At 53.6% G+C, this 23,098-nt stretch overlaps 1 protein-coding gene across 2 annotated transcripts; it reads left to right on the forward strand.

The window, feature by feature from the left end:
* The first annotated feature begins 158 nt into the window (after positions 1-158).
* ADAMTS8 (ADAM metallopeptidase with thrombospondin type 1 motif 8) lies at positions 159-22,505 on the forward strand. Of its 2 annotated transcripts, none has more exons than XM_032284958.1 (9): positions 159-1,579; positions 9,471-9,710; positions 11,660-11,795; positions 12,403-12,570; positions 13,605-13,906; positions 16,183-16,366; positions 18,494-18,666; positions 18,788-18,963; positions 21,319-22,505. In XM_032284958.1, the coding sequence occupies exons 1-9, from the start codon at positions 860-862 to the stop codon at positions 21,887-21,889; spliced, it is 2,670 nt and encodes an 889-aa protein (XP_032140849.1). In that variant the 5' UTR covers positions 159-859; the 3' UTR covers positions 21,890-22,505. The 2 variants fall into 2 exon arrangements, with proteins under 2 accessions (XP_032140849.1, XP_032140850.1); XM_032284959.1 differs by having other exon boundaries at positions 599-1,579; positions 13,653-13,906.
* Positions 22,506-23,098: the final 593 nt, after the last annotated feature.

The raw sequence follows: 23,098 nt of genomic DNA on the forward strand, positions 1-23,098 counted from the left end.
TGGAGTGAGAATTAGGAAGACCGTGCAGTAGAGAGGAGAGGAAGGCATGATTTTGGCATGACCGTTCCCCCTCCCTGTTGTGCTTTATAGTGAAAAGCTCCGAAACCTTCGCCCCATACGGTCGGATCTCCGGAGGGATCTGCAGGGATCCGAACAGGGTTGCTTAGACCAGCGCAGGCGCCTCTTCGGAGGATGCATCCTGGACCCTTGGCCGCACACGAGGAAGCAGTTGGGGTCTCCCAAGGACTCTTTCTAAAGGGTCAGTCCAGCATGGTAGGGGTTAACGTGGGTCCGCGCGTAAAGGGAAGGGAAAGAAGTTGGAGTTGACACTTGGAGGGGCGGGTGGCGGACGGGTCTCGCTGCCTGATTGGTTTTGCATTTCATCCCAATTTTTTTCTCCGCTCTCTCTCCCTCTTTTCGGTTTCTCTCTCTGATCCCAGGGGAGGGGAAACGGGAATAGTGAGAGATCAAAAATAAACCTCTTATGTCAAGCCGGGAAGGAAGTATAAATAAGAAGGGCTCGGCAGCCCACTCCGTGCTTCCCGGGGCGGGGAGGAGGCAGGAGGCGGCTGCGCGGGGCGGACGCGGGCAGGGGCGGAGGACTGGCGCACGCGGGCCGGGGCCAGCTGCTTGCGCTCGGCTCGGCTTGGGGGCGGCGGCGCGGGAGGAGCTGGCTGCGCCAGCCAGAGGGGCCGCCGGGGGAGCGCTCCCACCGCCGGGCCCCGCGGGCCGAGTCGGCCTCGCATCCGATTGATTCCGCTTTTCCTGGTGAGAGCGGCCGGACCGCGCTCGGGCCGCCAGCACCTGCCCGCACCGGGCGGGCTTCTTCCCTGTCCCGCGCGCCGCCGCCGCAGCCCCCATGCTCTCCGCCCCCGCCGCCCCCCGGTGGCCGCCGCTCCTGCTGCTGCTGCCGCTGCTGCTGCCGCAGCTGGCCCGCGGCGCCCCGGTCCGGCCCGCAGTTGGGGGGCAGGCCTCGGAGCTGGTGGTGCCCACGCGGTTGCCCGGCAGCGCGGGCGAGCTCGCGCTCCACCTGTCCGCCTTCGGCAAAGGCTTCGTGCTGCGCCTAGCGCCCGACGACAGCTTCCTGGCGCCCGAGTTCAAGATCGAGCGCCTCGGGGGCTCGGGCCGGGCGGCCGGGGGCGAGCGGGGGCTGCGCGGCTGCTTCTTCTCGGGCACCGTGAACGGGGAGCCGGAGTCGCTGGCGGCGGTCAGCCTGTGCCGCGGGCTGAGCGGCTCCTTCCTGCTGGACGGCGAGGAGTTCACCATCCAGCCGCAGGGCGCGGGGGGCTCCCTGGGTCAGCCGCACCGCCTGCAGCGCTGGGGTCCCGCCGGAGCCCGCCCCCTCCAGCGAGGATCCGAGTGGGAGGTGGACACGGGAGCGGGTCAGAGGCAGGAGAGAGGGGACGACGAGGAGGACCGAGAGGAGAGCCGAGAAGAGGAGGCAGAAGGCTCTAGCGAGCTGCCACCGCCCCTGGGGGCCACGAGTAGGACCAAGCGGTTTGTGTCTGAGGCGCGCTTCGTGGAGACGCTGCTGGTGGCAGATGCGTCCATGGCTGCCTTTTACGGGGCCGACTTGCAGGTAGGACTGAGAGCCTCCTCCAGCCGCAGTGCCCGGAGGGCCCCCAGACGCCTCCAGCGTCTCTAAAATCTCCCCTTCCAATCCCTCTGAGAAAAAAATGCCTTCCCGTTACTCGTCTTCTCCAGCCCGACCCCAAACGAGATTCTCTCCTTTCTGAGAAAGAACAGTAACTCTTTTCTGAACTTCTGCCACCCTGGCTCCCTGCGCCCCCACCCCCAGGTCCCTTCCAGTTTAGAGTGGGGCTGCCGACGCCCATCCCTCTCATCGGAATCTCCCGCGGCACATGGCACACTGACCCGAAAGTGGGTGTCAACGCATCCCGCGGCACCTGTCTCTCCCAACAGAGAGAAAAATTGACGGTTTAGGAATAGCGCCCACTCCCAACCCCATTTCCTCAGCCCTCTGCTGTCTCTAGATCTGAGAGGCTCCCAGGAAAAGGCAGATGGGATGGAAAGAGGTGGCTGTCTGATTCCCTTGGGTATGGAGGTCGCCATAAGCAAAAGACGTTGTTTGAAAGGAGCTGCACCTGGAGAAGAGCTGCCCAACTCCTGTGCAGCCAGCTGTTTGTGATCAAGGGGCATGGACTACCTTGCCAACCTGGCACTCAGCCACGGCAGAACTTGGCAGTGCCAGCAGCCAGCACAAGAGGGAGGGGCACAGAACTTCTGCCTGGGGGCTCAGCCCAGGAACTGAAGCTTTGGTGGAAAGGGGAGGGGAGTGATGGGTAGGATGAGCTCCTTCGGTGAATGTCTCTGATAAAGCCAGACCCATACTTGGTCCACCCAGCTGCCCTTAGCCCAGACACAGCTCTTAACTGAGCAGGAGCAGAAAAACAGAGTCCAGGGGATGACTAACTAACCAGACCATTTCTAACTAGATGCAAAGATGGTGCTGACTCAGCAGGAGGTGTCTGTGTTGCCCTAAACCCCAATGTCTCCCCAAAAGACCAGGTGAAGGCTTTTCCAGGAGAAAAGGAGGGTAAGGGTTCCAGGAGAGGGTTGCTCTTTGCCCCTAGGAAGCACAGAACCAGAGATGTGCCAGGGAAGGAAGAACTGACCTGCCCAGAGGTCACTGTTCTCTGAAACAGGGATCCTGGCAATGCAACAGCTAAGCTGACACTTTGGTAGTGATGGCATCCTTGGCCGGGACCCCATGCTAGGCTCAGCCTGTGCCTGACTGCTGGGGGCCCCAAGGGCATAGGCATCACCTGTGCAGAATAGTCCAGACAAGGAAGCAATTGGCCTGTTTCTCATCCCAGCTTTCCCACCCTCTATCACTGGGAAAGGCAGGGTAGGAAAGACCCAGGGAGAAACAGATGCATAGGATGGGAAGCACTGTGGGTGAGAGTCCGCGTGGCTGCTCCTCTGGCTACTGCAGGTGCCGGTTACACCCCAGGCAGGCACCTCTGCAAGGCTCCTGGTATTTGCTTCCCCCAAAGCACGGCAGAGCAGTGGGCCTCCAAGGCAGTCTGCCACATGAGCTTTGGCTCACACTGATTTAATATCTGTTTCCCTGCCTGCCCTGACAGCAGGGAGCAGCGGGGCACCAGCTCTCTCCTCTGACTCCTTTATTTAAGCAAGTACTAGAGAGAGTGGCAGAAGAGGGGTGAGAAGCGGGCTTCTCCCATCCCCACCCTCACACCTGGCTTCTAGGGGGCTCCACCAGAAGGAAGCTGAGATACACCCATTGCAAACCCAGAGCGTGGTGCTGTTCCCCTCTACCCCCATACACAGAACAGATTCTGACATCTGCCTGGGAACCAAAACATAGGAAGACCAACAAGAGCCCTTCGTGCCAGCAGAGAAAGTCCATTTTTGAGCCCTCAGAGCCAGAATGTCTCACTCTCTCAGCTGATCACCTGGACGCGGGAGATAACTGAGTATTTGCCTCGGGGACATGCTCGCATCTCCAGACATCCTAGCTATCTAGAGGCAGACATGCTCTGAGGCCCGGCCCCAGGATGCCCAGGCTGCAGACACAGGAGGCTCTGCTGGGGTTTGCACCTGGTTTTGTTCCCTTCAGCTTATGGTCCGGGTTTGCTGTCCTAGACAAGTGGGCTTTGTCTGTGGCAGAGTCACCAGGGCACAGCCATCCTCATGAGACTCCTGGTCAGATGATCTGGCTCCTGCTTGCCCCACTCCCGGTCCCCCACAAACGTGCGTTTCTGGGCCTTTCCCAGCTGCACGTAGGCACCTGCACACCCAGCAAGCCCACCTGGACGAGGAAAGCATAGCAGAACAGGCATTGGGCACCTCTGAAGGCCGAGTTCCTCTCCCTAAGGGGTTGACTTCTGGGTCTCACCTGGAAGGAAAGTCTTCCCTTAGGGAAACCAACCCCGCCACCTCTACCTTGGGTCTTCTGCCCCAGCCCACCTGCACTCCTGCTGCCACCATGCCAGGTGGGGGAGGGGCTGATGTACAGCTGTGTCCAAGACACCCTAGGGCACCTCCACTCTGATGAGCTAACCAGCCTTGGAGATGCTGCAGGACAGGCGTGACTGTCTCTGAGCTTCGGAAAACAGGTCCATGAGCCCAGCTGAGAGAAGAATGAAAATCAAGTCCCTGTGCCTCAGGACCTTGCCTGCCCACAGCCACCTCCTCCAAATGGAAGCCAGTCCTTTATGTAGAGACCTCATTCACACAGAGGGAAGGCACTTTGGGGTGCCTTGGTAATCAGGGGTGTGCAAGGATTAGAAGAGGCTTTATCTCTCTAGGGCTTAGAGTTCCTCACCTGTGAAGCAAAACACCTGGGCTAGGTGATCGACCGGCTATAAGCGTCTGTGTGGCTCCTTCATGATGAGCCGGTCTTTTGGAAGGTTCAGCCACTCTCTGAGCATGTTCAATTCACAGCATGGTTGTACATGCATCCCCTCCATGGAAATACTTGTGACGGGGGCAGAGGGAGAATGCACAGCTCACAGAGGACACGTGGCTTCCCCAGGATCAGACAGCTAGTAAGTGGTAGGGCTGGGTCTGCAGCCCAAGTCTTCCAAAGCTGAATCCCCCACACTGCTATCTCACCAAGCAGCCTCTTCCTCACGATGAGGGTCTCTGTCGACCCTCTGACACTTGCCTATGTTGTGGGAGTGGGTCCTTAAATCCAGCAATTCAAAGCCATCCAGGACGACTGTGAGGCCCTATCCAGCGAAGAAACCACCTTGGAGGCTGAGAGAAGGAATGCACCATTGCCAAGCTGGTCTCCCTGCTAAGCGACAGTGAAGTTTTCCAGAACTCTGTCAATTGAGTTCACTTAATCCCATGACAAAAGGGGCCCCTGCCTCCACCTTCTTATCTGGTTTCAGAGTTAAGAAGCTCAGACAGAGGGGGCTTTCTGAAAGGAGGGACCACCTGGGAAGACAGCATTAGCTCTGTCTCCATCCGGCTGCTGCTCACTGTCCCCTCTGTGAACCTGGGGCGGGATGGAGTGAGGAGCAGCGTGGGCACTGCCCACTCTCGCCAGCCTGGGATGCCTGTCCCGCCAGTGCTTCTGCAGCGAGCAGAGTCTCTGAGTTCTCTTCTTAGCAGAGCGGGTCCAAAAAGTGGCACTCGCAGGAGGTCAGATTCTGGGGACTGACTTCAGGGACGGCCTTCACAGCCATCTCCACTCCCCTTACCTGCGTGGTCTAGGGAAAGTGTCTTCCACAAGACATTAGATGCTGAAGTGAGCAGCAGCCTAGGTTGTCCAGCACCATCCCAGTTTCTGCCTATTCCGGTGTAATTATTAATACCACCATCTTTTCCTCTCAAGGGTATCCTGGTTTGGATGACAACAGAAACAGATTCACGTTCCCCCAACTCTGTAGCTACCAGGAAGAAAGACAAGCATTATATGTGCGTGAACAATGTCCTTCCCGTTGGCAAAAGAATGCATCTTTTCCAACCTTTATGTCTGCTACAGTCAGAGTGATCAAAGATATGGAGTATTTCCCAAAGAAAATGTCTCAGCGCCCAAAGATCGCTCCTTCCCCATCCTCCCGGGGGCGGGGTGTGCACAGTCAATGACAGGCGGACCTGCTGCTTGCAAGCCTTGGGTTTGCTTTGGCGAGACTGTAGTTTTCCTTACAGCAGCAGAGATGGGTGGCAGACAGTGCAGAGACTAAGAACATAGACTTTGGAATGAAACAGAAATAACGCAGTTGTTTGAGCAAGTCACCTATTTATGTCTCTGTACCTCGACTCTTTCAGGTACGAGCAGTTATACCATCATCCTAGCCTTGTCTTGAGAATGTTACAAAATATGGAATGCACCTGACCTGGTGCCTGGTTCAGAGGAGGTACTCAACGAGGCGTGGCTATTACTAGAATTGTCTTCAGTGATGGAAACCGTTTGTTAAGGTGGGGAGGATGGGCTGGCCTCTGCCTTCAGAGTGCTGGCCACTGCTGTTTCAGCTCTGCTGTTCCACACGACAGTAGAGCCTTCTCTTTCCGCTTGCCCCTGCTCGGTGGCGAAGGCTGACTTGTAGTTCCGTGTACGTGTGTGCTTCGAAGAGGTGACCTTGCCCTTTGCTATTCCGAGAACAAGAAGAGATGGAGGATACGTGCACGTCCTTCTCTTTTCTCCTCTCACCTCTTCCCTCTCCATTCGCTTCTCCATCTCCACATCCCCAGCTCAGTCTCAGGCCCTAGAGAGGCAAGGTAGGAAAGGAATGCAGCAGATGCTGGAGTGAGAGCTTCCCGGGGCCACCTGTCCTCTCCTGGCCTCCCCCAGGGGGTGCCGCAAGGGAACGCAGTGGAGCTGCTGGTGAAGTGCAAACGGGCACAGTGATGACAACGGCAGGAGGAGGCCTGCCCGTCCCCGTCACCCACCGCAGCTGGCATCGGCGGCCACCCGAGCTCTGAGGGAGGAATCTCTTTGTTTGTATCTCAAAGAACCAAAAGGGGCTGTGGCCCACCCATTGGCCAGGGTGTTGTTATTCTTTTTTTTTAGTTTTTTTTAATAGGCAAGTATCTCGCTATGTTTCCCAGGCTGGTCTCAGGCGATTCTTCCATCTTGCCTTACCAAAGTGCTGGGCTTACAGACATGAGCCACCCTGACTGGCCTGATGTTCATCTCTATTCCAGGTTCTGGGGTCACTCATGCAGAAGCAGACTCCCTAAAAGATACCAAGTCTCCCTACCCAAAGTTAAGGGCATGGGACCCCCAAGTCATTCAAGAGCAAGTTGTTTGACCACCCCGGCCGGGCCGACCTTGGGCTCCCACCAACCTGCTGTGGTTTTGGGGGTTGCTTGCTGTGCTGAGACCTCTCCTCCTCGGGGGTCCAGGACCTCGTTCACATTCTTCACAGGAAGCCTGCACTGATGTGGTGAGCAGGGAGGTGTAAATTGGCACCAGACAGTGGAACAAGCCGTCTGACCTTCTCCTTGACCAGCTGCAGGCCTGATCCCCATGGTGACTCTAAGTCAGGGCTGTCTGACTGACTTTGAGCCCAGGGCATTGGGGAGAATCAAAGGCTCATAACCCGAGGTCGCCCCCCACCCCCCAGTGGTCCTTCTCCCTAGGGAACTTCTCCCTAAGGCATTCTTGCCGTCATTTCTCAGAAGAGCAGATTGGGAGGGGAAAACCAAAAACCCAGTAGAACAAGAGATAAGGAGAGGTCAGTGGGATCAGGATCTGGGATTTTGAAGGGACACTGGACCACAGAAACCTCCTAGCCTTCTTGAAAATGAAAAGTATCTTCTGAAACAGCAGCCTTCAGATATCTTCAAGTCCAGCCTACCCCTTGAAGATAAATGGCTCTGAAGCCAGCCCTCCCTGACAGCTATGCACTGTCTGGAGAAGACAATGACACAAGCACCCTGAGCTGCAGGGAGGAGGCTCCCTGGGAACCTGAGGCCTGGAAGCTCCGTATGCTGTCTCGCCCTGGTCTTCAAGCAGCAGTTTACCCTGTGTGAAGATCAGGGGTTAACCCTTGCCTCCCTCCGATCTTCACTGAGGACGTGAGCACTGCCTCATCTCTCACTCAGCATCCCTCTGATCTGCTCATCATGGGCACACAGGCTTGCCCCAACCTCCGGTCTTTAGCTCTTGTGCTCAGCTGCCTCGGCCCGAAGCTTAGCAGCTGGTGTTCCTTAGCTTCACACCTTCCTTGTACGACCTCAACTTCCCCAATTTGAGATTGTGAAACTGGGACTCCACGGGAAGAAATCTTGTGATGATGGTCACAGATTGCCTCAGAAGAAATTTCGGGGGTTGGTCCCTGGCCCATCAGACCCTGGTCCCTCTTAGAGAGATCAGGGTACTGTCAGCCTCCTGGAAGCACTGAAGACCTGGTCAGGAGTTCATCTTGGCAAGCCACCATTCCTCAGCACTCGCCCCCAGTTGCATAATGATGTGATTTGCTTTTTTTCCCTCCAGAATCCAACTCCAGGAGCAAATGCCAAGTTTTAGCCGTGCTGATAAGATGTTTACATCAGCCTAAATATTGCTGGAGTGCTTGACACACCAAGTAACCTGCCAACCCCTGCTTGTAGGGCTAACAATATACGTGGCTGATTGCCTGCGAGGTGAACAGACAGATCCCATTCACAAATAATGGGATTCATCTGGAACACCCACACATGGCCTCACCCCATGGAATGTCCCTCTCTACCCTTTCCTTTCTCCTCCTTCCACTCCCACCTTCCAGACCACAGGAGAAGAGGGAGAGGGGCTCCCAGGAGATGATGATTGAGGGATCAGAGAGGCAGGACAAGCAGCTGTTGCCCAGCTGACCACACTCCAGCTCAAGAAGCACCCACCTCTGCCCCTGTGTCTCCCCTTCCACAAAATGCTGAAAGAGGGCCACTTCAAGGGGTCGCCAAGGCAGAAGAGCGAGCTCCCCTCTAGCCTCCTCTCCAAGCCTTGGAATCCAGCTGGGGAGCAGTTGGTAGCCCAGGGATAAGACAGAGGCCAGGCAGTGATGTATGCTCTGTTGGCCGGCCTGGGTGAAAGGGAGATCAGCTGGGATCCAAAGCACATGGGTCCTCTAAGACCCACGGGACCCTCACAAGCCCCAGGCCAGAAGGAAAAAAACCCATCTGGGCTATCCAGGCAGACACCAGGAAGCCAAGCTCTGGAAAACCTAATGAGCGCCCTGCACACCTCAGAGTCAGGCACCCCTAGGCTGGCCTCCTGGTTTGAAGAGCTGTGTGACCTTCGACAAGTAAATTTGCGTGACCTTCTACTTCCTCATTCGTGAAATGGAATTACAGTACCTTCTTCACAGAGTTACTGTGAGAATTCAGTGAGGTGATGTGGCAGAGTAGTTCTTGTTAGGGGGGATTATTAGAACAAAGTTTTCAGGATTAATGATTCCCACCCTGAGAATAGAGTTAGGCCAAGAGACACCAGAAAATGCTCAGCTGGGTTCTAAAAGGGAATTCTACTAACCTGGAGCACTCAGAACGTTGCTTCTGGGCTGAGGCCGGGGACGGGTGGGGGTAGTTGGCAGGGAGACGATGTCAGGATTAAGGCATATAAGCCGTGCCGTCCAGTAGAACTTTCTATCTCCACATTCCGGTACAGTAGCCATGAGCCATATATGACTATTGACGCACTTGAAACGCGGCCGGTGCCACAGGATGAGTTTCAGTTTTTGGATTTTAACGAATTTGGATTTAGGTCGTCCCATGAAGCTGGTCTGGATGTTAGACTCACAGGTTCGGAGCAAGGCAGATCTGGGTTCAAAAGCTGCCATTCGTGAATCAACTTTGTGACCTTGGGCAGGTTCTTGAGCCTGTTTTCTTACATGTAAAATGAAGGGAGTACCGCGGAGGCCCCAGGGGTATTGTGAGGCTTTGGCTAGCATCCGAAGCTCAGCCCCATAACAAGAGGTGATGGCAGTGGACAGGCCAAGCCGAGGGCCCTGAGACTTAACCCTTCACTCTGCCCCTTGTCTCCTCCTTCCCGACAGGACCACATCCTGACACTAATGTCTGTGGCAGCCCGAATCTATAAGCACCCCAGCATCAAGAATTCCATCAGCCTGATGGTGGTCAAAGTGCTGATCGTAGAAGATGAAAAATGGGGCCCAGAGGTGTCCGACAACGGGGGTCTTACGCTGCGCAACTTCTGCAACTGGCAACGGCGCTTCAACCAGCCCAGTGACCGCCACCCGGAGCACTACGACACGGCCATCCTGCTCACCAGACAGGTCCGTGCCTGGTTCCGGAAGCCCCGGGGAGGAAGGGAGACGGGATGGGCAGATCAAAGGGAGGACCATGAGGCCTGCCCAAACATGGAAAATGTCTCCCTGCTGGCCCCAGCTGGACGCCAGAGCCTCATGCCCAGAATGATGAGGAGGAGGTCATGAGGACAAGTGTGAGGTATTTGCAAGGGAAGGAGAAGAATCTTGTAAGGGCTCTTTTCCAAAAGTTTGTGACCAGCTGTCTCCTGAAGTCACACATAACAAGAAGAAACAGGCTTGAGCTGCCCAGTGAGAGACCTGGGCTTGGAATTAAGAGAGCAGCTCTATCTGCAGTGGTTGTTTAACATAGGGGCAAGTATAGCCAGGGCATCCCCTCAAGATTTGCCCACAGCTGGAGGGCTGCCCACCGACACGGCAGGATTTCAACAGAGAGCTTCCTGGAGGCAAGAGAGTGGTCATGTGTGCCAGGCCCTGTCTGTTCCTCCAGTCTTATAATGGCCCCACCGGGCAGGTCCCGTGTTATCCCGATTTTTTAACAGGAAACTGAGGCACAGAGAGGCCACACAGCTCTCTTGCCACACAGCGGCAGCACCCATAGTCCAGCTAAGGCAGTGCTGCTGCGGGGTCATGTTCTGAACGACCGTGCTGTCCTGTCCCCTACAAAAAGCCTTTGAAGTCCCAGCCAGCCCTAGGATGCAGCCAGCCTGGAACATAGAACGGCTTCCCTTATATGAGTGCCTGATGGGAAGACAGAGGGAGATTTCCTGATCTTGTACTCAGAAATCCATCTTGATAGCCTTTGTATTTTATATTCTTTTTTGTTTTTAATTTTGTTTTGTTTTGTTTGCGACAAGGTCTCACTCTGTCACCCAGGCTGGAGTGCAGTGACACAGTCACAGCTCACTGCAGCCTCTGCCTGCTAGAAGGATCCAAATGATCCTCCCACCTCAGCCCCCTGAGTAGCTGGGACCACAAGCACAAGCCACCTCACGCAGCTAATTTTTTTTTTTTTTGACTTTTTGTAGAGATGGGGTCTCACTATACTGCCCAGGCTGGTCTCCAACTCCTTTGCTCGAGCGATCAAGCAATCCAACCTGCCTCGGCCTCTCAACATGCTGAGATTACAAGCTGTTCTTACTTTTTAACAAAAGGAAATTTCACAGGTTACTCTCCAATTTAGAAAGATGGGGCGGGCAGGTGAATTGGCTTGACCATAAACACGAAAAGAACCAATAAAGTAAGGCCATTAGGTGAGATATCCAAACACGCTGAACCTTCTGTTGCTTCCTTCTGAGAAAAGGTCAGCCAGACACATGGCAGGTGCCTGTAGTCCCAGCTGCTCGGGAGGCTAAGGTGAGAGAATCGTCTATGCCCAGGAGTTTGAGGCTCAGTGAGCTACAATTACACCTGTGACTAGCCACTGCATTCCAGCCTAAGCAATATAGCCAGACCTCGTCTCTAACATTTAATTTCCACCAGGCATGCTGGCTCACGCCTGAAATCCCAGCATTTGGGAGGCTGAGGTGGGCAGATTGCCCGAGGTGAGGAATTTGAGACCAGCCTGGATAATATGGTGAAACCCTGTCTCTACTAAAAATCCCAAAATTAGCCTGGCATGGTAGTGCATGCTTGTAGTCCCAGCTACTCGGGAGGCTGAGGCAGGAGAATCGCTTCAACCCTAGAAGCAGAGGCTGCAGCGAGCCGAGATCCTGCCATTGCACTGCAGCCTGGGCAAAGAGCAAGATTCTATCTCAAAAAAAAGAAGCAAGAAAATTTAATTTAATTCAATTTAAAAGCTCAATAAATGCAGGTGATGCACAGGCCAACAGGCATGTTATGAGACGCTCAGTGGTGCACGCCCCCATGCACGCAGGCACCCACCCCCTGGCCTACAGGCCTGCAGCACACCACACACACACCCTGATGCACTCTCTTGTTCTCTCCCCGCCAAGCAGAACTTCTGTGGTCAGGAGGGGCTGTGTGACACCCTGGGCGTGGCAGACATCGGGACCATTTGTGACCCCAACAAAAGCTGCTCTGTAATCGAGGATGAGGGGCTCCAGGCGGCCCACACCCTGGCCCATGAACTAGGTAAGATTTGCCATGCCAAAGCTCACTTCGCCACATCAGAGGCAACTGCTCTTCCAGATCCAAGGTTGCGTAGATCCTAAGGAATATTCGGCCCTCGCTTAGGGATAACGCCTCATCATTTTGACAGGGTGACTGTATACAAACAGATACTGCTCTTGACAGTGCTGCACACAACTCCACTCCCACCGCAGCACATGGCCAAAATACAAAAGCAGCATCCCACACAGTTATCACCGGTCACCCAGCGAATGCCAGGACACCAGACACGTGCTGGGGTGGAGGCGTGGAGCTGTGCACCAGCTAAGCCGTGAGGATCCAGGGGAAGAAAAATGGTCCAGAGACTGCCTTGTCAGAGAGCAAATGATAGAGCTAGATCCAAATTGACGACGGACTGAGGCAGAAAACAAAGGGCTTTCCGTGTTTCTCAGTCATCTGACAACGCAACCTGCAAGAGCAAAGTGCAGGGGAAAGCCCGATGCAGAAACCTTCTGAGAGTAAGGGGGTGGCTGCTCCCCTCCGGAGCTCCATCCCTGTCCCTAGCTGGGCTGGGTGGAGCGTGCTTGGGCAGGGCAGGGCAGGGCAGAGTGGACTGGACCTCTCTCCCCAGGGCACGTCCTCAGCATGCCCCACGACGACTCCAAGCCCTGCACACGGCTCTTCGGGCCCTTAGGCAAGCACCACATGATGGCGCCGCTGTTCGTCCACCTGAACCAGTCACTGCCCTGGTCCCCCTGCAGCGCCATGTACCTGACGGAGCTCCTGGACGGTGGGCACGGTAGGCACCAGCAGCCCCGCCCTGCTTGTCCCATGGGCCTCCTTCCACTGCTGCTGGCACAGGGACCCCCTCCGGCTGTGCTCCCTCACAGGACCCTTAGAGCTGGGTCTCCCGCCAGCCTCCCATGCTGGGGCATTCACACCACCCCCGAGGTCTGCTCTTCCTGGCCCCATCTTCCAGCAGCCAAGTTCTGGGCTAATTTAGATTAGTCACAAGCAGGGGGAAGTCTTCCGAGAAGGTTGTCTGAAGGAGGAGGGCTTGAGCAGCGCTTGAAGGAATAGACGCAGGCAGCACAGAGGAGAGATGAACCTGCAATAGCTCAGGCGTGGCAGAGGCGGTGACCATGGCCTGTGAGAGCAGGAAGGCGGGGAGCTGGTTTAAAGGACTGGAGCCAGGTGGGGGCCCCCATCTGTGGTCCCAGATACTCAGGAGGCTGAGGCAGGAGAATTGCTTGAGCCTAGGAGGTCAAGGCTGCCAGTGAGCTGTGATCACGCCGCTGACTCCAGCCTGGCTGACAGAAAGAGACCCATCTCTTAAAAAAAAAAAAATGCTTCTCAGAAGAGGGGAGTAAAAAAAAAACAATTTTAAATGGTTGGCATTGTTGGTAAAGCAATGAAGTATTTTAGATTCTTCTCACTGAGGGAGACAGGGACATGTATGGTGCAAAAATAAGATTATCCAGACAGCATTATTCACTCTTCATTTGCATGCTGTGGCTTTGAGGAGCACGGTTAGGTTGTGATGTGGATGAATACTGCCTTAGCTGGCATTCGCTGGGTACATGCTGAATGTCAGGGACAATGCATCCTAGATGCTCTGGACAGCAAAGGAAAGTTGGTGCTGAAAAGCCTTTACAACTGATAGTCAAAAATTAGGCAAGCTCTCACTAGATCATCGAGTGGTGACAGCTTTTAGTTGGAGGTGAAGGAAGTCATGATGCCTAGACCTTCACGGCCATTCATCACAGGCCGTGGAGAGCTGAGAGGGTGGCTGCCCTGTGCGTGTTCTTAAGCCCCTGCTTCCTCTTTTCCCAGGGGACTGTCTCCTAGATGCCCCCGCCGCAGCCCTGCCCCTCCCCACAGGCCTCCCGGGACGCAGGGCCCTGTACCAGCTGGACCAGCAATGCAGGCAGATCTTTGGGCCGGATTTCCGCCACTGCCCCAACACCTCTGCTCAGGACGTCTGTGCCCAGCTCTGGTGCCACACTGATGGGGCTGAGCCCCTGTGCCACACGAAGAATGGCAGCCTGCCCTGGGCTGACGGCACACCATGCGGGCCTGGGCATCTCTGCTCAGAAGGCAGCTGTCTACCTGAGGAAGAAGTGGAGAAGCCCAAGGTAAGGGACAGCCCCTGAGGATAGCTGGGAGAAGGGAGGAAAAAAAGGAAATGAGGATTGAGAGCTGTTCTCAAGGGGAAAACCACACTTGAGAGCCAGGAACTGAGAGACAGCCAGGCACAGTGGCTCACTCCGGAATCCCAGCACTTTGGGAAGCTGAGGCAGAAGGATCACTTGAACCGAGACTAGCCTGGGCAACATGGTGAGATCCTGTCTATACAAAAAAATAAAAAATAAGCCAGGCTTGGTGACTCACACTTGTAGTCTCGGCTACTTGGGAGGCTGAGATGGGGGATCACTTGATCTAGGAGTTCGAGGCTAAAGTGAGCCATGATCATGCCACTGCATTCTAGCTAGGCAAAAGAAGGAGACCCTGTGTCCAATTTAAAAAAAAAAGAAAGAAAGAAAGAAACTTCGAGCCAGGCTGCAACATATGACTTCTAGGTAAAGTCACTCATCTTTTAACAAACAAACCAAAGCATATTTATCCACACAGTGAGGAGCCCAAAGGTTGACACTGTCATGGCTCCAGACGTTAGGGGACTGCCCCTGGGAGCTGCTTTGGGGCTGACTCAGGGCCGGTGCAGATGCAGATTGGTGAGAGGTGGGAAACAGGAAGGTGGGCATGCCACAGACTGGAGCCACTGTGAATTCCATCATGAACACAGAGAGACACGTGGAATAAATTCCATCAAGAATTGAGTGAAAAGTATTCATAGCCTGCCCATGCTTGAGCTGAATGCATGATTAGAGGTTGGGAGAATGAGAGCAGTTGTGGGAATTCTGTACTCAAAGAGGAGGAGAGGAGGCAGAGTCAGAGCTGCCTCTGGCCAGGCAGAAAAAACTTGGCCCAGGAGAGAGTAAACTCACAAGAAAAACCAAGTCAGTGCCAGTGAGGGTTTTTAAATGATTCATTTCTTTGCCCTGGTCTTAATACATCCAAACTGTGAGGCTGATCACATTTCTCTTACTGTGAGTCATGGAGCCATCACTATGAAACAGCATCCACTGAGTTTCACAGCCTGGTCCCTGCCAGCGTTGAATCGCCAGGGTGGCCCAAGCACTCCTCAGCGCATGTCTTTTGCACTGAGCCTTGGGAGCCTGCCTGCGCCAGGTAAACTCCATACTCCCCTCCTAAGCCTGAGCTGATGCAGGATTCATGGAATGACCCTCTGCCACCTCCCATTCTCCCTGTTCATTCTCATCACATGTTATCGAGAGGAGAGGGGTCTGCCACCGATCCCCAGAAGCAGAGCCGAGCTAACTGCAGGGAGAGGTTGACATGAAATGATCATGGAATGATGTGTGGCCTCTATTTTTAAGAACAGTCAGATCAGAGAATAAATATTTATAGAATCAGAGTGAGTACAGTGGCTTATGCCTGTAATCCCAGCACTTTGGAAGGCCAAGGCAGGTGGATCACCTGAGGTCAGGAGTTCGAGACCAGCCTCACCAACATGGTGAAACCCTGTGTCTACTAAAAATACAAAAATTAGCCAGATGTGGTGGCAGGTGCCTGTAATCCCAGCTACTCAGGAGGCAGAGGCAGGAGAATCACTTGAGCCCAGGGCATAGAGGTTGCAGGGAGGCAAGATCTCATCATTGCACTCCAGCCTGGGCGACAAGAGCAAAACTATCTCAAAAAAAGGGGGGGAAGCAACTCTGTTTCTTTCCCAGGCATTATCCTCTCACTGGAACCAGTGGCTGGTAGACTATGGCAACACCACCCCAGGAATGCTTCCTTTAGACCAGAGTTCCTCTGCCTTGGCACTAGGGACACTTGGGGCTGATCATTGTTACTGTGGGGACTTTGCATTGCTGGATGTTTAGCAGCATCCCTGGCCTCTACCCATTAGATGCAATAACATACACCCTCTCCAGCTGTAGCCACCAGAATATCTGCAGACGGGGGCAAATATCCCCTGCAGGGCAGAATTCACCCCGATGGAGAACCACTGCAGTGTATGAAACCTCATTCCCATAAAAGAGTGTCATTCATTCATTCATCAGATATTCTACTGAGCACCTTACTAAGCATAAGGCACTGTTTTAGACACTGGGGAGTCAGTAGTGAATGAGTCCAGCCTGTTTTATGTATTCACAAAGCCACGCAGGCCACACAGTCATTACACAAATGATTGAGGCAGTTTACGACACTCCATGCACCAAGATGAGAATGACTAGATGAGGAAGCCAGGGCTATGGCCACCCGGCGGCACAGACGCTGAAGCCTCCTGGCCTTTGCTCCTGATTCAGTGTTCCATTGTATGTTGCAGCCTGTGGTAGATGGAGGCTGGGCACCATGGGGACCCTGGGGAGAATGTTCTCGCACCTGCGGAGGAGGAGTACAGTTTTCACACCGTGAGTGCAAGGACCCCGAGCCTCAGGAAGGAGGAAGATACTGCCTGGGTCGGAGAGCCAAATACCAGTCATGCCACACGGAGGAATGCCCCCCTGACGGTAATTGCCACTCAGGGCCGCCCCTGCCAGAGAGGCCACTGTCATTGCTGTAACACATCCCCAGAGGATGTGTAAAGCGAGAGTAAAGTGGGTCTCCTGGGATATAGAGCTTTGCCTGTGATCTCCACCTAAATGGGCTCTGCAAAGCTTCAAGCCCAGGGGCAGCTCTCAGGGACTGGGACGGCTCTCATAGTGTTCAGAGAACCTGGCAAAGTCAAGGAAAGAAATTGCCCTCATCTTCCAATATGTGGAGATGAGGACATCACTCCTAACCAAACTTATTGGGGAGGAGCCTTTGCAGAGGGGCTAGTGTCTAGGAAAATAATCCTCCTGGAGGCATCAGAGCCCTCATCTGTGTGCAGAATGGAAGCATTTTCCAAAGCAAAAATCAGAGCCAAACCTCCAAGGTCTTTCTAGCCAAAATTCAGCCCAGGGCGGAGGGAGGATTTCTGAATCTGATTCCTGTGCACATTCTTTCTGAAAAGAGTTGCCCATCTTCCTTTGGGGCCATAGCAACTGCTTGGCAGAATCTTGCCGAGAAACAATACTACCTCTCCCTTCCCTTGGCATATTCCTATCTCCAGTACCTGCTGGAAACCACACACATTAACTCGGAGGCAGTAAAGGGCAGCAGCAAACTTGTGAAAGGGAAATCATTACAAGGTTTTTCCCCACCATCCCATCCAACTGCCCTGTGTGCAGCTCCAGGAAGTACTGGCAGGCTTGAAAAATCAGGCAGAGCTTTAGGAGAGATTCCACCATGGGAAAAGACACTGGCATTGGGTTGACGGCTCATAGGAGAATCTGTAGGCTTTGCAGCTTCACAGGGCAAGAAGGATCCACAATGGTTTGAGGCTCAGCAGATGAGTCACAGACCCTAGTTGGTGAGGGGCTCAGAGAAAGGCAAGATTCGGTGAGCATAAGCTTTGGGGGGAGTTAGCACTGAGCAGAGTCTAGGGGACTGAGATGGGGTGAGGTGTAGGGGGACCTGCCAGGATGGGGGGAAGGTGTGGGAAGAGCCCTCATTCACTTAGGTGGAATCAAGCAACGCACACCAGTATGTCAAGGCCAGACCACAGAGCTTCTTGAAGGCTGACACAGTATCCAAGGATTATCTGTGCCACCTGTCCCATCAAGTTACCTGGAAGCTCCTGCAGACATGGCTCAGACCCCCTCAGCTGCACTGACTCAGTCTCATGCGTGGAACATGGCATCTGCCTTGGCAGAGTCCCCCCAGGCATTCAGATGCACAGTTTGGGCGGGGAACCTTGGCAGGAAGAACAGCTTTAATTTTAGGATTTAGGGGTGGAAAGCAACCCACGTCTAACTTCAGATGGCTTGGTCTGGCAGTGGCACGCAGCAGGACAGAGAAGAGGCAGGCACGGGTCCCCATGAAGCCAGCAGGCCCAGGCCTGTGGTGGTAAGAGTGGGATGCCATCGTTTTAAATCACAGATTGTCCTGAATATAGTGTAGGTCTTCGTGACAGTTTGGAAATAGCGGATAGAGATGCTCAAATGTTCGGGAGACACCAGGATACCAGTCTCAGACTTAAGCATGATAAGAACAGTGAATGAAAGTCAAAGCGGCTCGTGGAAGGACCATCAGGATCTTGGCCGTGCCGAGTTGGCAGTAATCATAGTACATATTCCCCAGAGACACCCAGAATTACAGAACGTGGGTGTAGGGGCAAGATCGGAGCTAGACATGTAGATTTGGAAGTCTTTGGACTCATGTCCAGGGTCACTGAGGAAGTCAATAGGGCTCAATTAGCAGTGTCCTGAGAACATAGATCCACGTGCCATTCTGGGTCTTCCAAGCTTACTGAACTTTTCCCTGCTCCTCCCTGAGTTTATTCATCTGTAAAGTACAATGAGTCTCTTTCCCTAATGGAAAGGACATTTATCCTAGAAAGCCCAGCGTGAGGCTAGAGGGCTCCTTTCCTTGCCCTTTTTGGTGAGGGTCACAGTGTCTAGGAATGTTGTTCCCAGAAGACACTGGGCCTGGGTCCCTGGATTAAGTCTAAAACCAAGAGAAAGAAGAAGAGTGCTGTACATTCGGGATTTCTCCACCGGGTCCTCCTGCTTCTGCAGGGGTGCCACCTCCATGCCGTTTCTTCCTCTTTCTAGGGAAAAGTTTCAGGGAGCAGCAGTGTGAGAAGTATAATGCCTACAATTACACTGACATGGACGGGAATCTCCTGCAGTGGGTCCCCAAGTATGCCGGTGTGTCCCCCCGGGACCGCTGCAAGTTGTTCTGCCGGGCCCGGGGGAGGAGTGAGTTCAAAGTGTTCGAGGCCAAGGTGAGAATCACCCTGGGACTCAGATCCAGAGATGGGGAGGAAGGTCGCCTGTCCCCACCCCTCCCGCAGGCTGCTTCTATGCTCAACACACCCTCCCTCACCCTCCGTTTCCCTGTTGCAGGTAATTGACGGCACCCTGTGTGGGCCAGAGACACTGGCCATCTGCATCCGTGGCCAGTGTGTCAAGGCCGGCTGTGACCACGTGGTGGACTCACCTCGGAAGCTGGACAAATGCGGGGTGTGTGGGGGCAAAGGCAACTCCTGCAGGAAGGTCTCCGGGTCCCTCACCCCCTCCAGGTGAGTCTCCCCAGGAGTTCCGTACTTTGCTTGGTGAAAGAGCGTAATGTGCTTTGCACTCTGATAGGCCCAAATTGGAATTGTGGCTGCTACTTAATAGCTATGAGGATTGGGAAAGCTATTTAAATTCTGTGAGCTTCAGTTTCTTTGTAAAATGTCAGCAGTGTCTCTATCTCAGAGTCGTCGTAAGGATTTCCTGAGATGGGATGTGCACTTGGCAGTGTCGAGCCCATAGAAAAGAGAGAACACAGAGCAGCCGTGACTTTTACGAGAGCTGGAGGCCATGCAGATAGGGAGCTGTCCTCTCTGACTCAGTCAAGCCACGCTGAGTAACCTGGACCTCTGCCAGAAAACAGCTCTTCCAGGCCTGTTTTGGGAAGGACGTCTCACCCTAAGCCTGGAAAGCCCTGTCCTTTCTGCAGACGGGTCTTCAGAGAAGGGGGTTACCAAAAGCGGGCCCTGGCAGCCTCAGGGCTTTCATGAATCTGAGAACTCCAGACACTTTGTTCACATCCTAATGTCACACATTCATAAAACTCCAAGGGTTTTCCAAAGTGCGTTCATTTCCAGTCTCGTTTGATTTATAAAATAAGTCCATGAGGTAGGTAAGGCCAATACTATTCTTCTTCATTTTGCAGAGGAAGAAATTAAGGCACAAAAAGATTAAATGACTTCTCTAAGGTCACATTGATAGTTAATGACAGCCAGAGGAGAACCTAGTTTTCCTAAGTCCTGGACGACTTTTTTCTGCCACTCCATGTACTTCCTGGGGAGGAAGAGCAAGGTCCAGTGTTTTATATGTACCACACTCTGCCTCTTTGCCTCTAGTACATCCACGTGTCCTTCGGGGGCTGCATGAGCATACATCTGTCCAACCACTCCCCGTACTTCATGGTCTCAGAGTTTCTGAGAAGTGTTCACTGTATTGTATTCTGCCTAGTGAAGCTTGCCAACCCTGCCCCATTCTGTGTGTGTGTGTGTGTGTGTGTGTGTGTGTGTGTGTGTGTGTGTATCTCTCTCTCTACATCTCTCATCTCACCAGTCCGAGAGAACAGAATCAGCTTATAGCAGGTAACTTGGGACTCTTTTTATTATTTTTAATTTATTTTTGTTTTTTTGAGACGGAGTCTCACTCTATTGCCAAGGCTGGAGTGCAGTGACACACTCTTGACTCACGCTGCAACCTCTGCTTCCCAGGTTCAAGCAATTCTCCTGCCTCAGCTTCCCAAGTAGCTGGGATCACAGGCATACGCCACCACACCAGGCTAATTTTTGTATTTGTAGTAGAGACAGGGTTTCATCACGTTGGCCAGGCTAAGGCTGGTTTTGAACTCCTGGCCTCCAGTGATCCGCCCACTTTAGCCTCCCAAAGTGCTGGGATTATGGGTATGAGACCCTGCAGTAGAACTCTTTTTAAATTTAAGCTCAAAGGACATAAAAAAAGAAGCAGACGCTATTCTGATACTGGGTCCCTTGGCCACTTTCCCTCAGGCTTCAGACAGGTGGGCCTGTGGACACTCTCAGAGCCCAAGACTAAGCAGCCAGCCCCAGCTGGACATACAGCAAGAAGAGCAAAGAGCTCGCCTGATGGTTGCCTCACTTTCTTCCCAGCCTATGGAACCCAGATTCCCAGGAAAGAACAAACAACTAATCCTTCTTCATCCTACCTAAAGCCCTAAGCCTATAACGGACTGGAAACAGTTTCCCAAAACAGCATCCGATCATTCCAGAAGCACAGTGCTTGTGGTGTCTGGGCACTCCCAGAGGTGGCTTCAAAGAGGCAGGCTTCAACCTCCAACTCTCAACCCCCAGCCTAATCCCACCATAGGGCCATATTCATCAAATACTAGAAGCTGATTGACTCAAAGAGGTGGTGTGAAATTTCCCTCCTGTTCATGTTCTGGAAGGGGTGTATGAAACAGTTTTGTCCATGGGGGTTTGAGCTCTGGGTGAGGAGGTGCCAAGCAAAGGTGTATACCAGTGCGAGGAGCTAGAGGTCTTTGAGATCTCATTTGATGGGTGCCAGGTGTGGCTGCATCCGCACAGCTCTGCAGACCCTTCTGGGCTCTCCTCTCTAAGCTGTTCTCAAGGCCCACATACCTCAACTCCTCAACCACGCATTTGAAAGATCTGGTTTTTGCCAGATGAAGCAAAAACCCTTGAAAATCCCAATGTACAAGACATTTCTGTCTGCCTAAACAGCTGCTTTATTGAGAACATTGAGGCAACTTGCTTAATTGCTTTGTTTTTTTTTTTTGTCTGCCACCTGGGGTGCCCACTTCAGTTTCCAAGGCATCATCGTGACCTGGGCTGGGTAGCCACTGGTCTAAGGGCGTCTTTCTGTTCCTATCATAGTTACGGCTACAATGACATTGTCACCATCCCAGCTGGGGCCACTAACATTGACGTGAAGCAGCGGAGCCACCCAGGTGTGCAGAATGACGGGAACTACCTGGCATTGAAGACGGCTGACGGGCAATACCTGCTCAACGGCAACCTGGCCATCTCTGCCATAGAGCAGGACATCTTAGTGAAGGGGACCATCCTGAAGTACAGTGGCTCCATCGCCACCCTGGAGCGGCTGCAGAGCTTCCGGCCCTTGCCAGAGCCTCTGACAGTGCAGCTCCTGACAGTCCCTGGCGAGGTCTTCCCCCCAAAAGTCAAATACACCTTCTTTGTTCCTAATGACGTAGACTTCAGCATGCAGAGCAGCAGAGAGAGAGCAACCACCAACATCATCCAGCCGCTGCTCCATGCACAGTGGGTGCTGGGGGACTGGTCTGAGTGCTCCAGCACCTGCGGGGCCGGCTGGCAGCGGCGAACTGTGGAGTGCAGGGACCCCTCCGGCCAGGCCTCTGCCACCTGCAACAAGGCTCTGAAACCCGAGGATGCCAAGCCCTGTGAAAGCCAGCTGTGCCCCCTGTGATCCAGGGGGCAGGGGCCAGTCTTGTGCTCCTGGATGTGGGGTACTGGGGTGCAGACAAGGGTCTCCACTGTGGTGACTACATACCAAGGCAGCACAGCCAACCCAGGCCTCCCATTGCCGCAGTCCTCTGGTACTGCACAAATTCCTACAGGAGAAGAGGAGAGGGGTTGGGGCGGCAGACCCTGTCGTCAGCTGTCCAGTGGACTGGACCTTGCTCGGGTTCAAGTAGAGGGCATAGGTTAAAAGGTAAAAGTGCACTTATTGACTCAGAACACTCACCGTCAGTCTGTTTGCAAAGGACTAGCAAACTTAAATGAAAAAAAAATTCTATCTGGTTTCCCCGATACATAATCTACCTCAGAGGGGAAAAAATTAGTATAAGACAGCATGGGGTGGGGAGTCGATGGTGAATGTCACAGCAGGCTCCAAAGCTGCACCCAAGCTGTCTTCGAGAATGATCACGACAGTCTTCAGTGTTGAAATCCATCACCTGAAGGGCCGCAGCATCACAGGGTTTTGGAGAGCCACCTGTTCTCAGGCTGCCACCTGCAGGGGTGGATCCATTTCAAGTATTTATGCCAATGTGTCTCTGAACTAAAGTGTGATCTTATGCCAATGCAGTGGTCTGCTCTGGTTCATTGTTTCTTTGGAAAGAGTAGGGACCTAGAACCCAGGGATGGAGGCTGAAATTAGGTCAGCTCACCTTGAATTCATGCTGGGCAGCTGGCTCCTTGCCTGCTCTGGGTCCTCACAGACCTGCAGAATCCAGCTCATTTGAGCAATTTTCATTGGCATGATCTAGACCAGTGGTTCTCCAGCTTTCATTAGGATATCTAGAGGGCTGGTGAAAACAGATTGTGAGGCCGGGCAGAGCGGCTCACACCTGTCATCCCAGCACTTTGTGAAGCCCAGACAGGAGGATTGCTTGAGCCCAGGAGTTCAAGACTAGCCACAACAACATGGTGAGACCCTGTCTCTACAAAAAATTTAAAAGTAGCCAGGCACGGTGGCTCACGCCTATAATCCCAGTGCTTTGGGAGGCCAGGGCGAGTGGATCACGAAGTTTGAGACCAGCCTAACCAACATGGTGAAACACCATCCCTATTAAAAATACAAAATTAGCTGGGCATAGTGCCACACACTTGTAATCCTAGATACTCAGAAGGCTGAGACAGGAGAATCGCTTGAACCTGGAAGTCAGAGTTTTCA

The sequence above is a fragment of the Sapajus apella genome, unplaced genomic scaffold (assembly GCF_009761245.1).
Source record: "Sapajus apella isolate SASKATOON/1434 unplaced genomic scaffold, GSC_monkey_1.0 scaffold16, whole genome shotgun sequence".
In the NCBI taxonomy this organism is placed as follows: Eukaryota; Metazoa; Chordata; class Mammalia; order Primates; family Cebidae; genus Sapajus; species Sapajus apella.

What these genes read in the sequence shown, in the direction of transcription:
- ADAMTS8 (XM_032284958.1), top strand. Translation starts at nt 860, where the DNA reads ATGCTCTCCGCCCCCGCCGCCCCCCGGTGGCCGCCGCTCCTGCTGCTG. An exon ending in TTTACGGGGCCGACTTGCAG is followed by an intron (nt 1,580 to 9,470) that starts GTAGGACTGAGA and finishes CCTTCCCGACAG; the next exon opens with GACCACATCCTGACACTAAT. An exon ending in GGAGGAATGCCCCCCTGACG is followed by an intron (nt 16,367 to 18,493) that starts GTAATTGCCACT and finishes TCCTCTTTCTAG; the next exon opens with GGAAAAGTTTCAGGGAGCAG.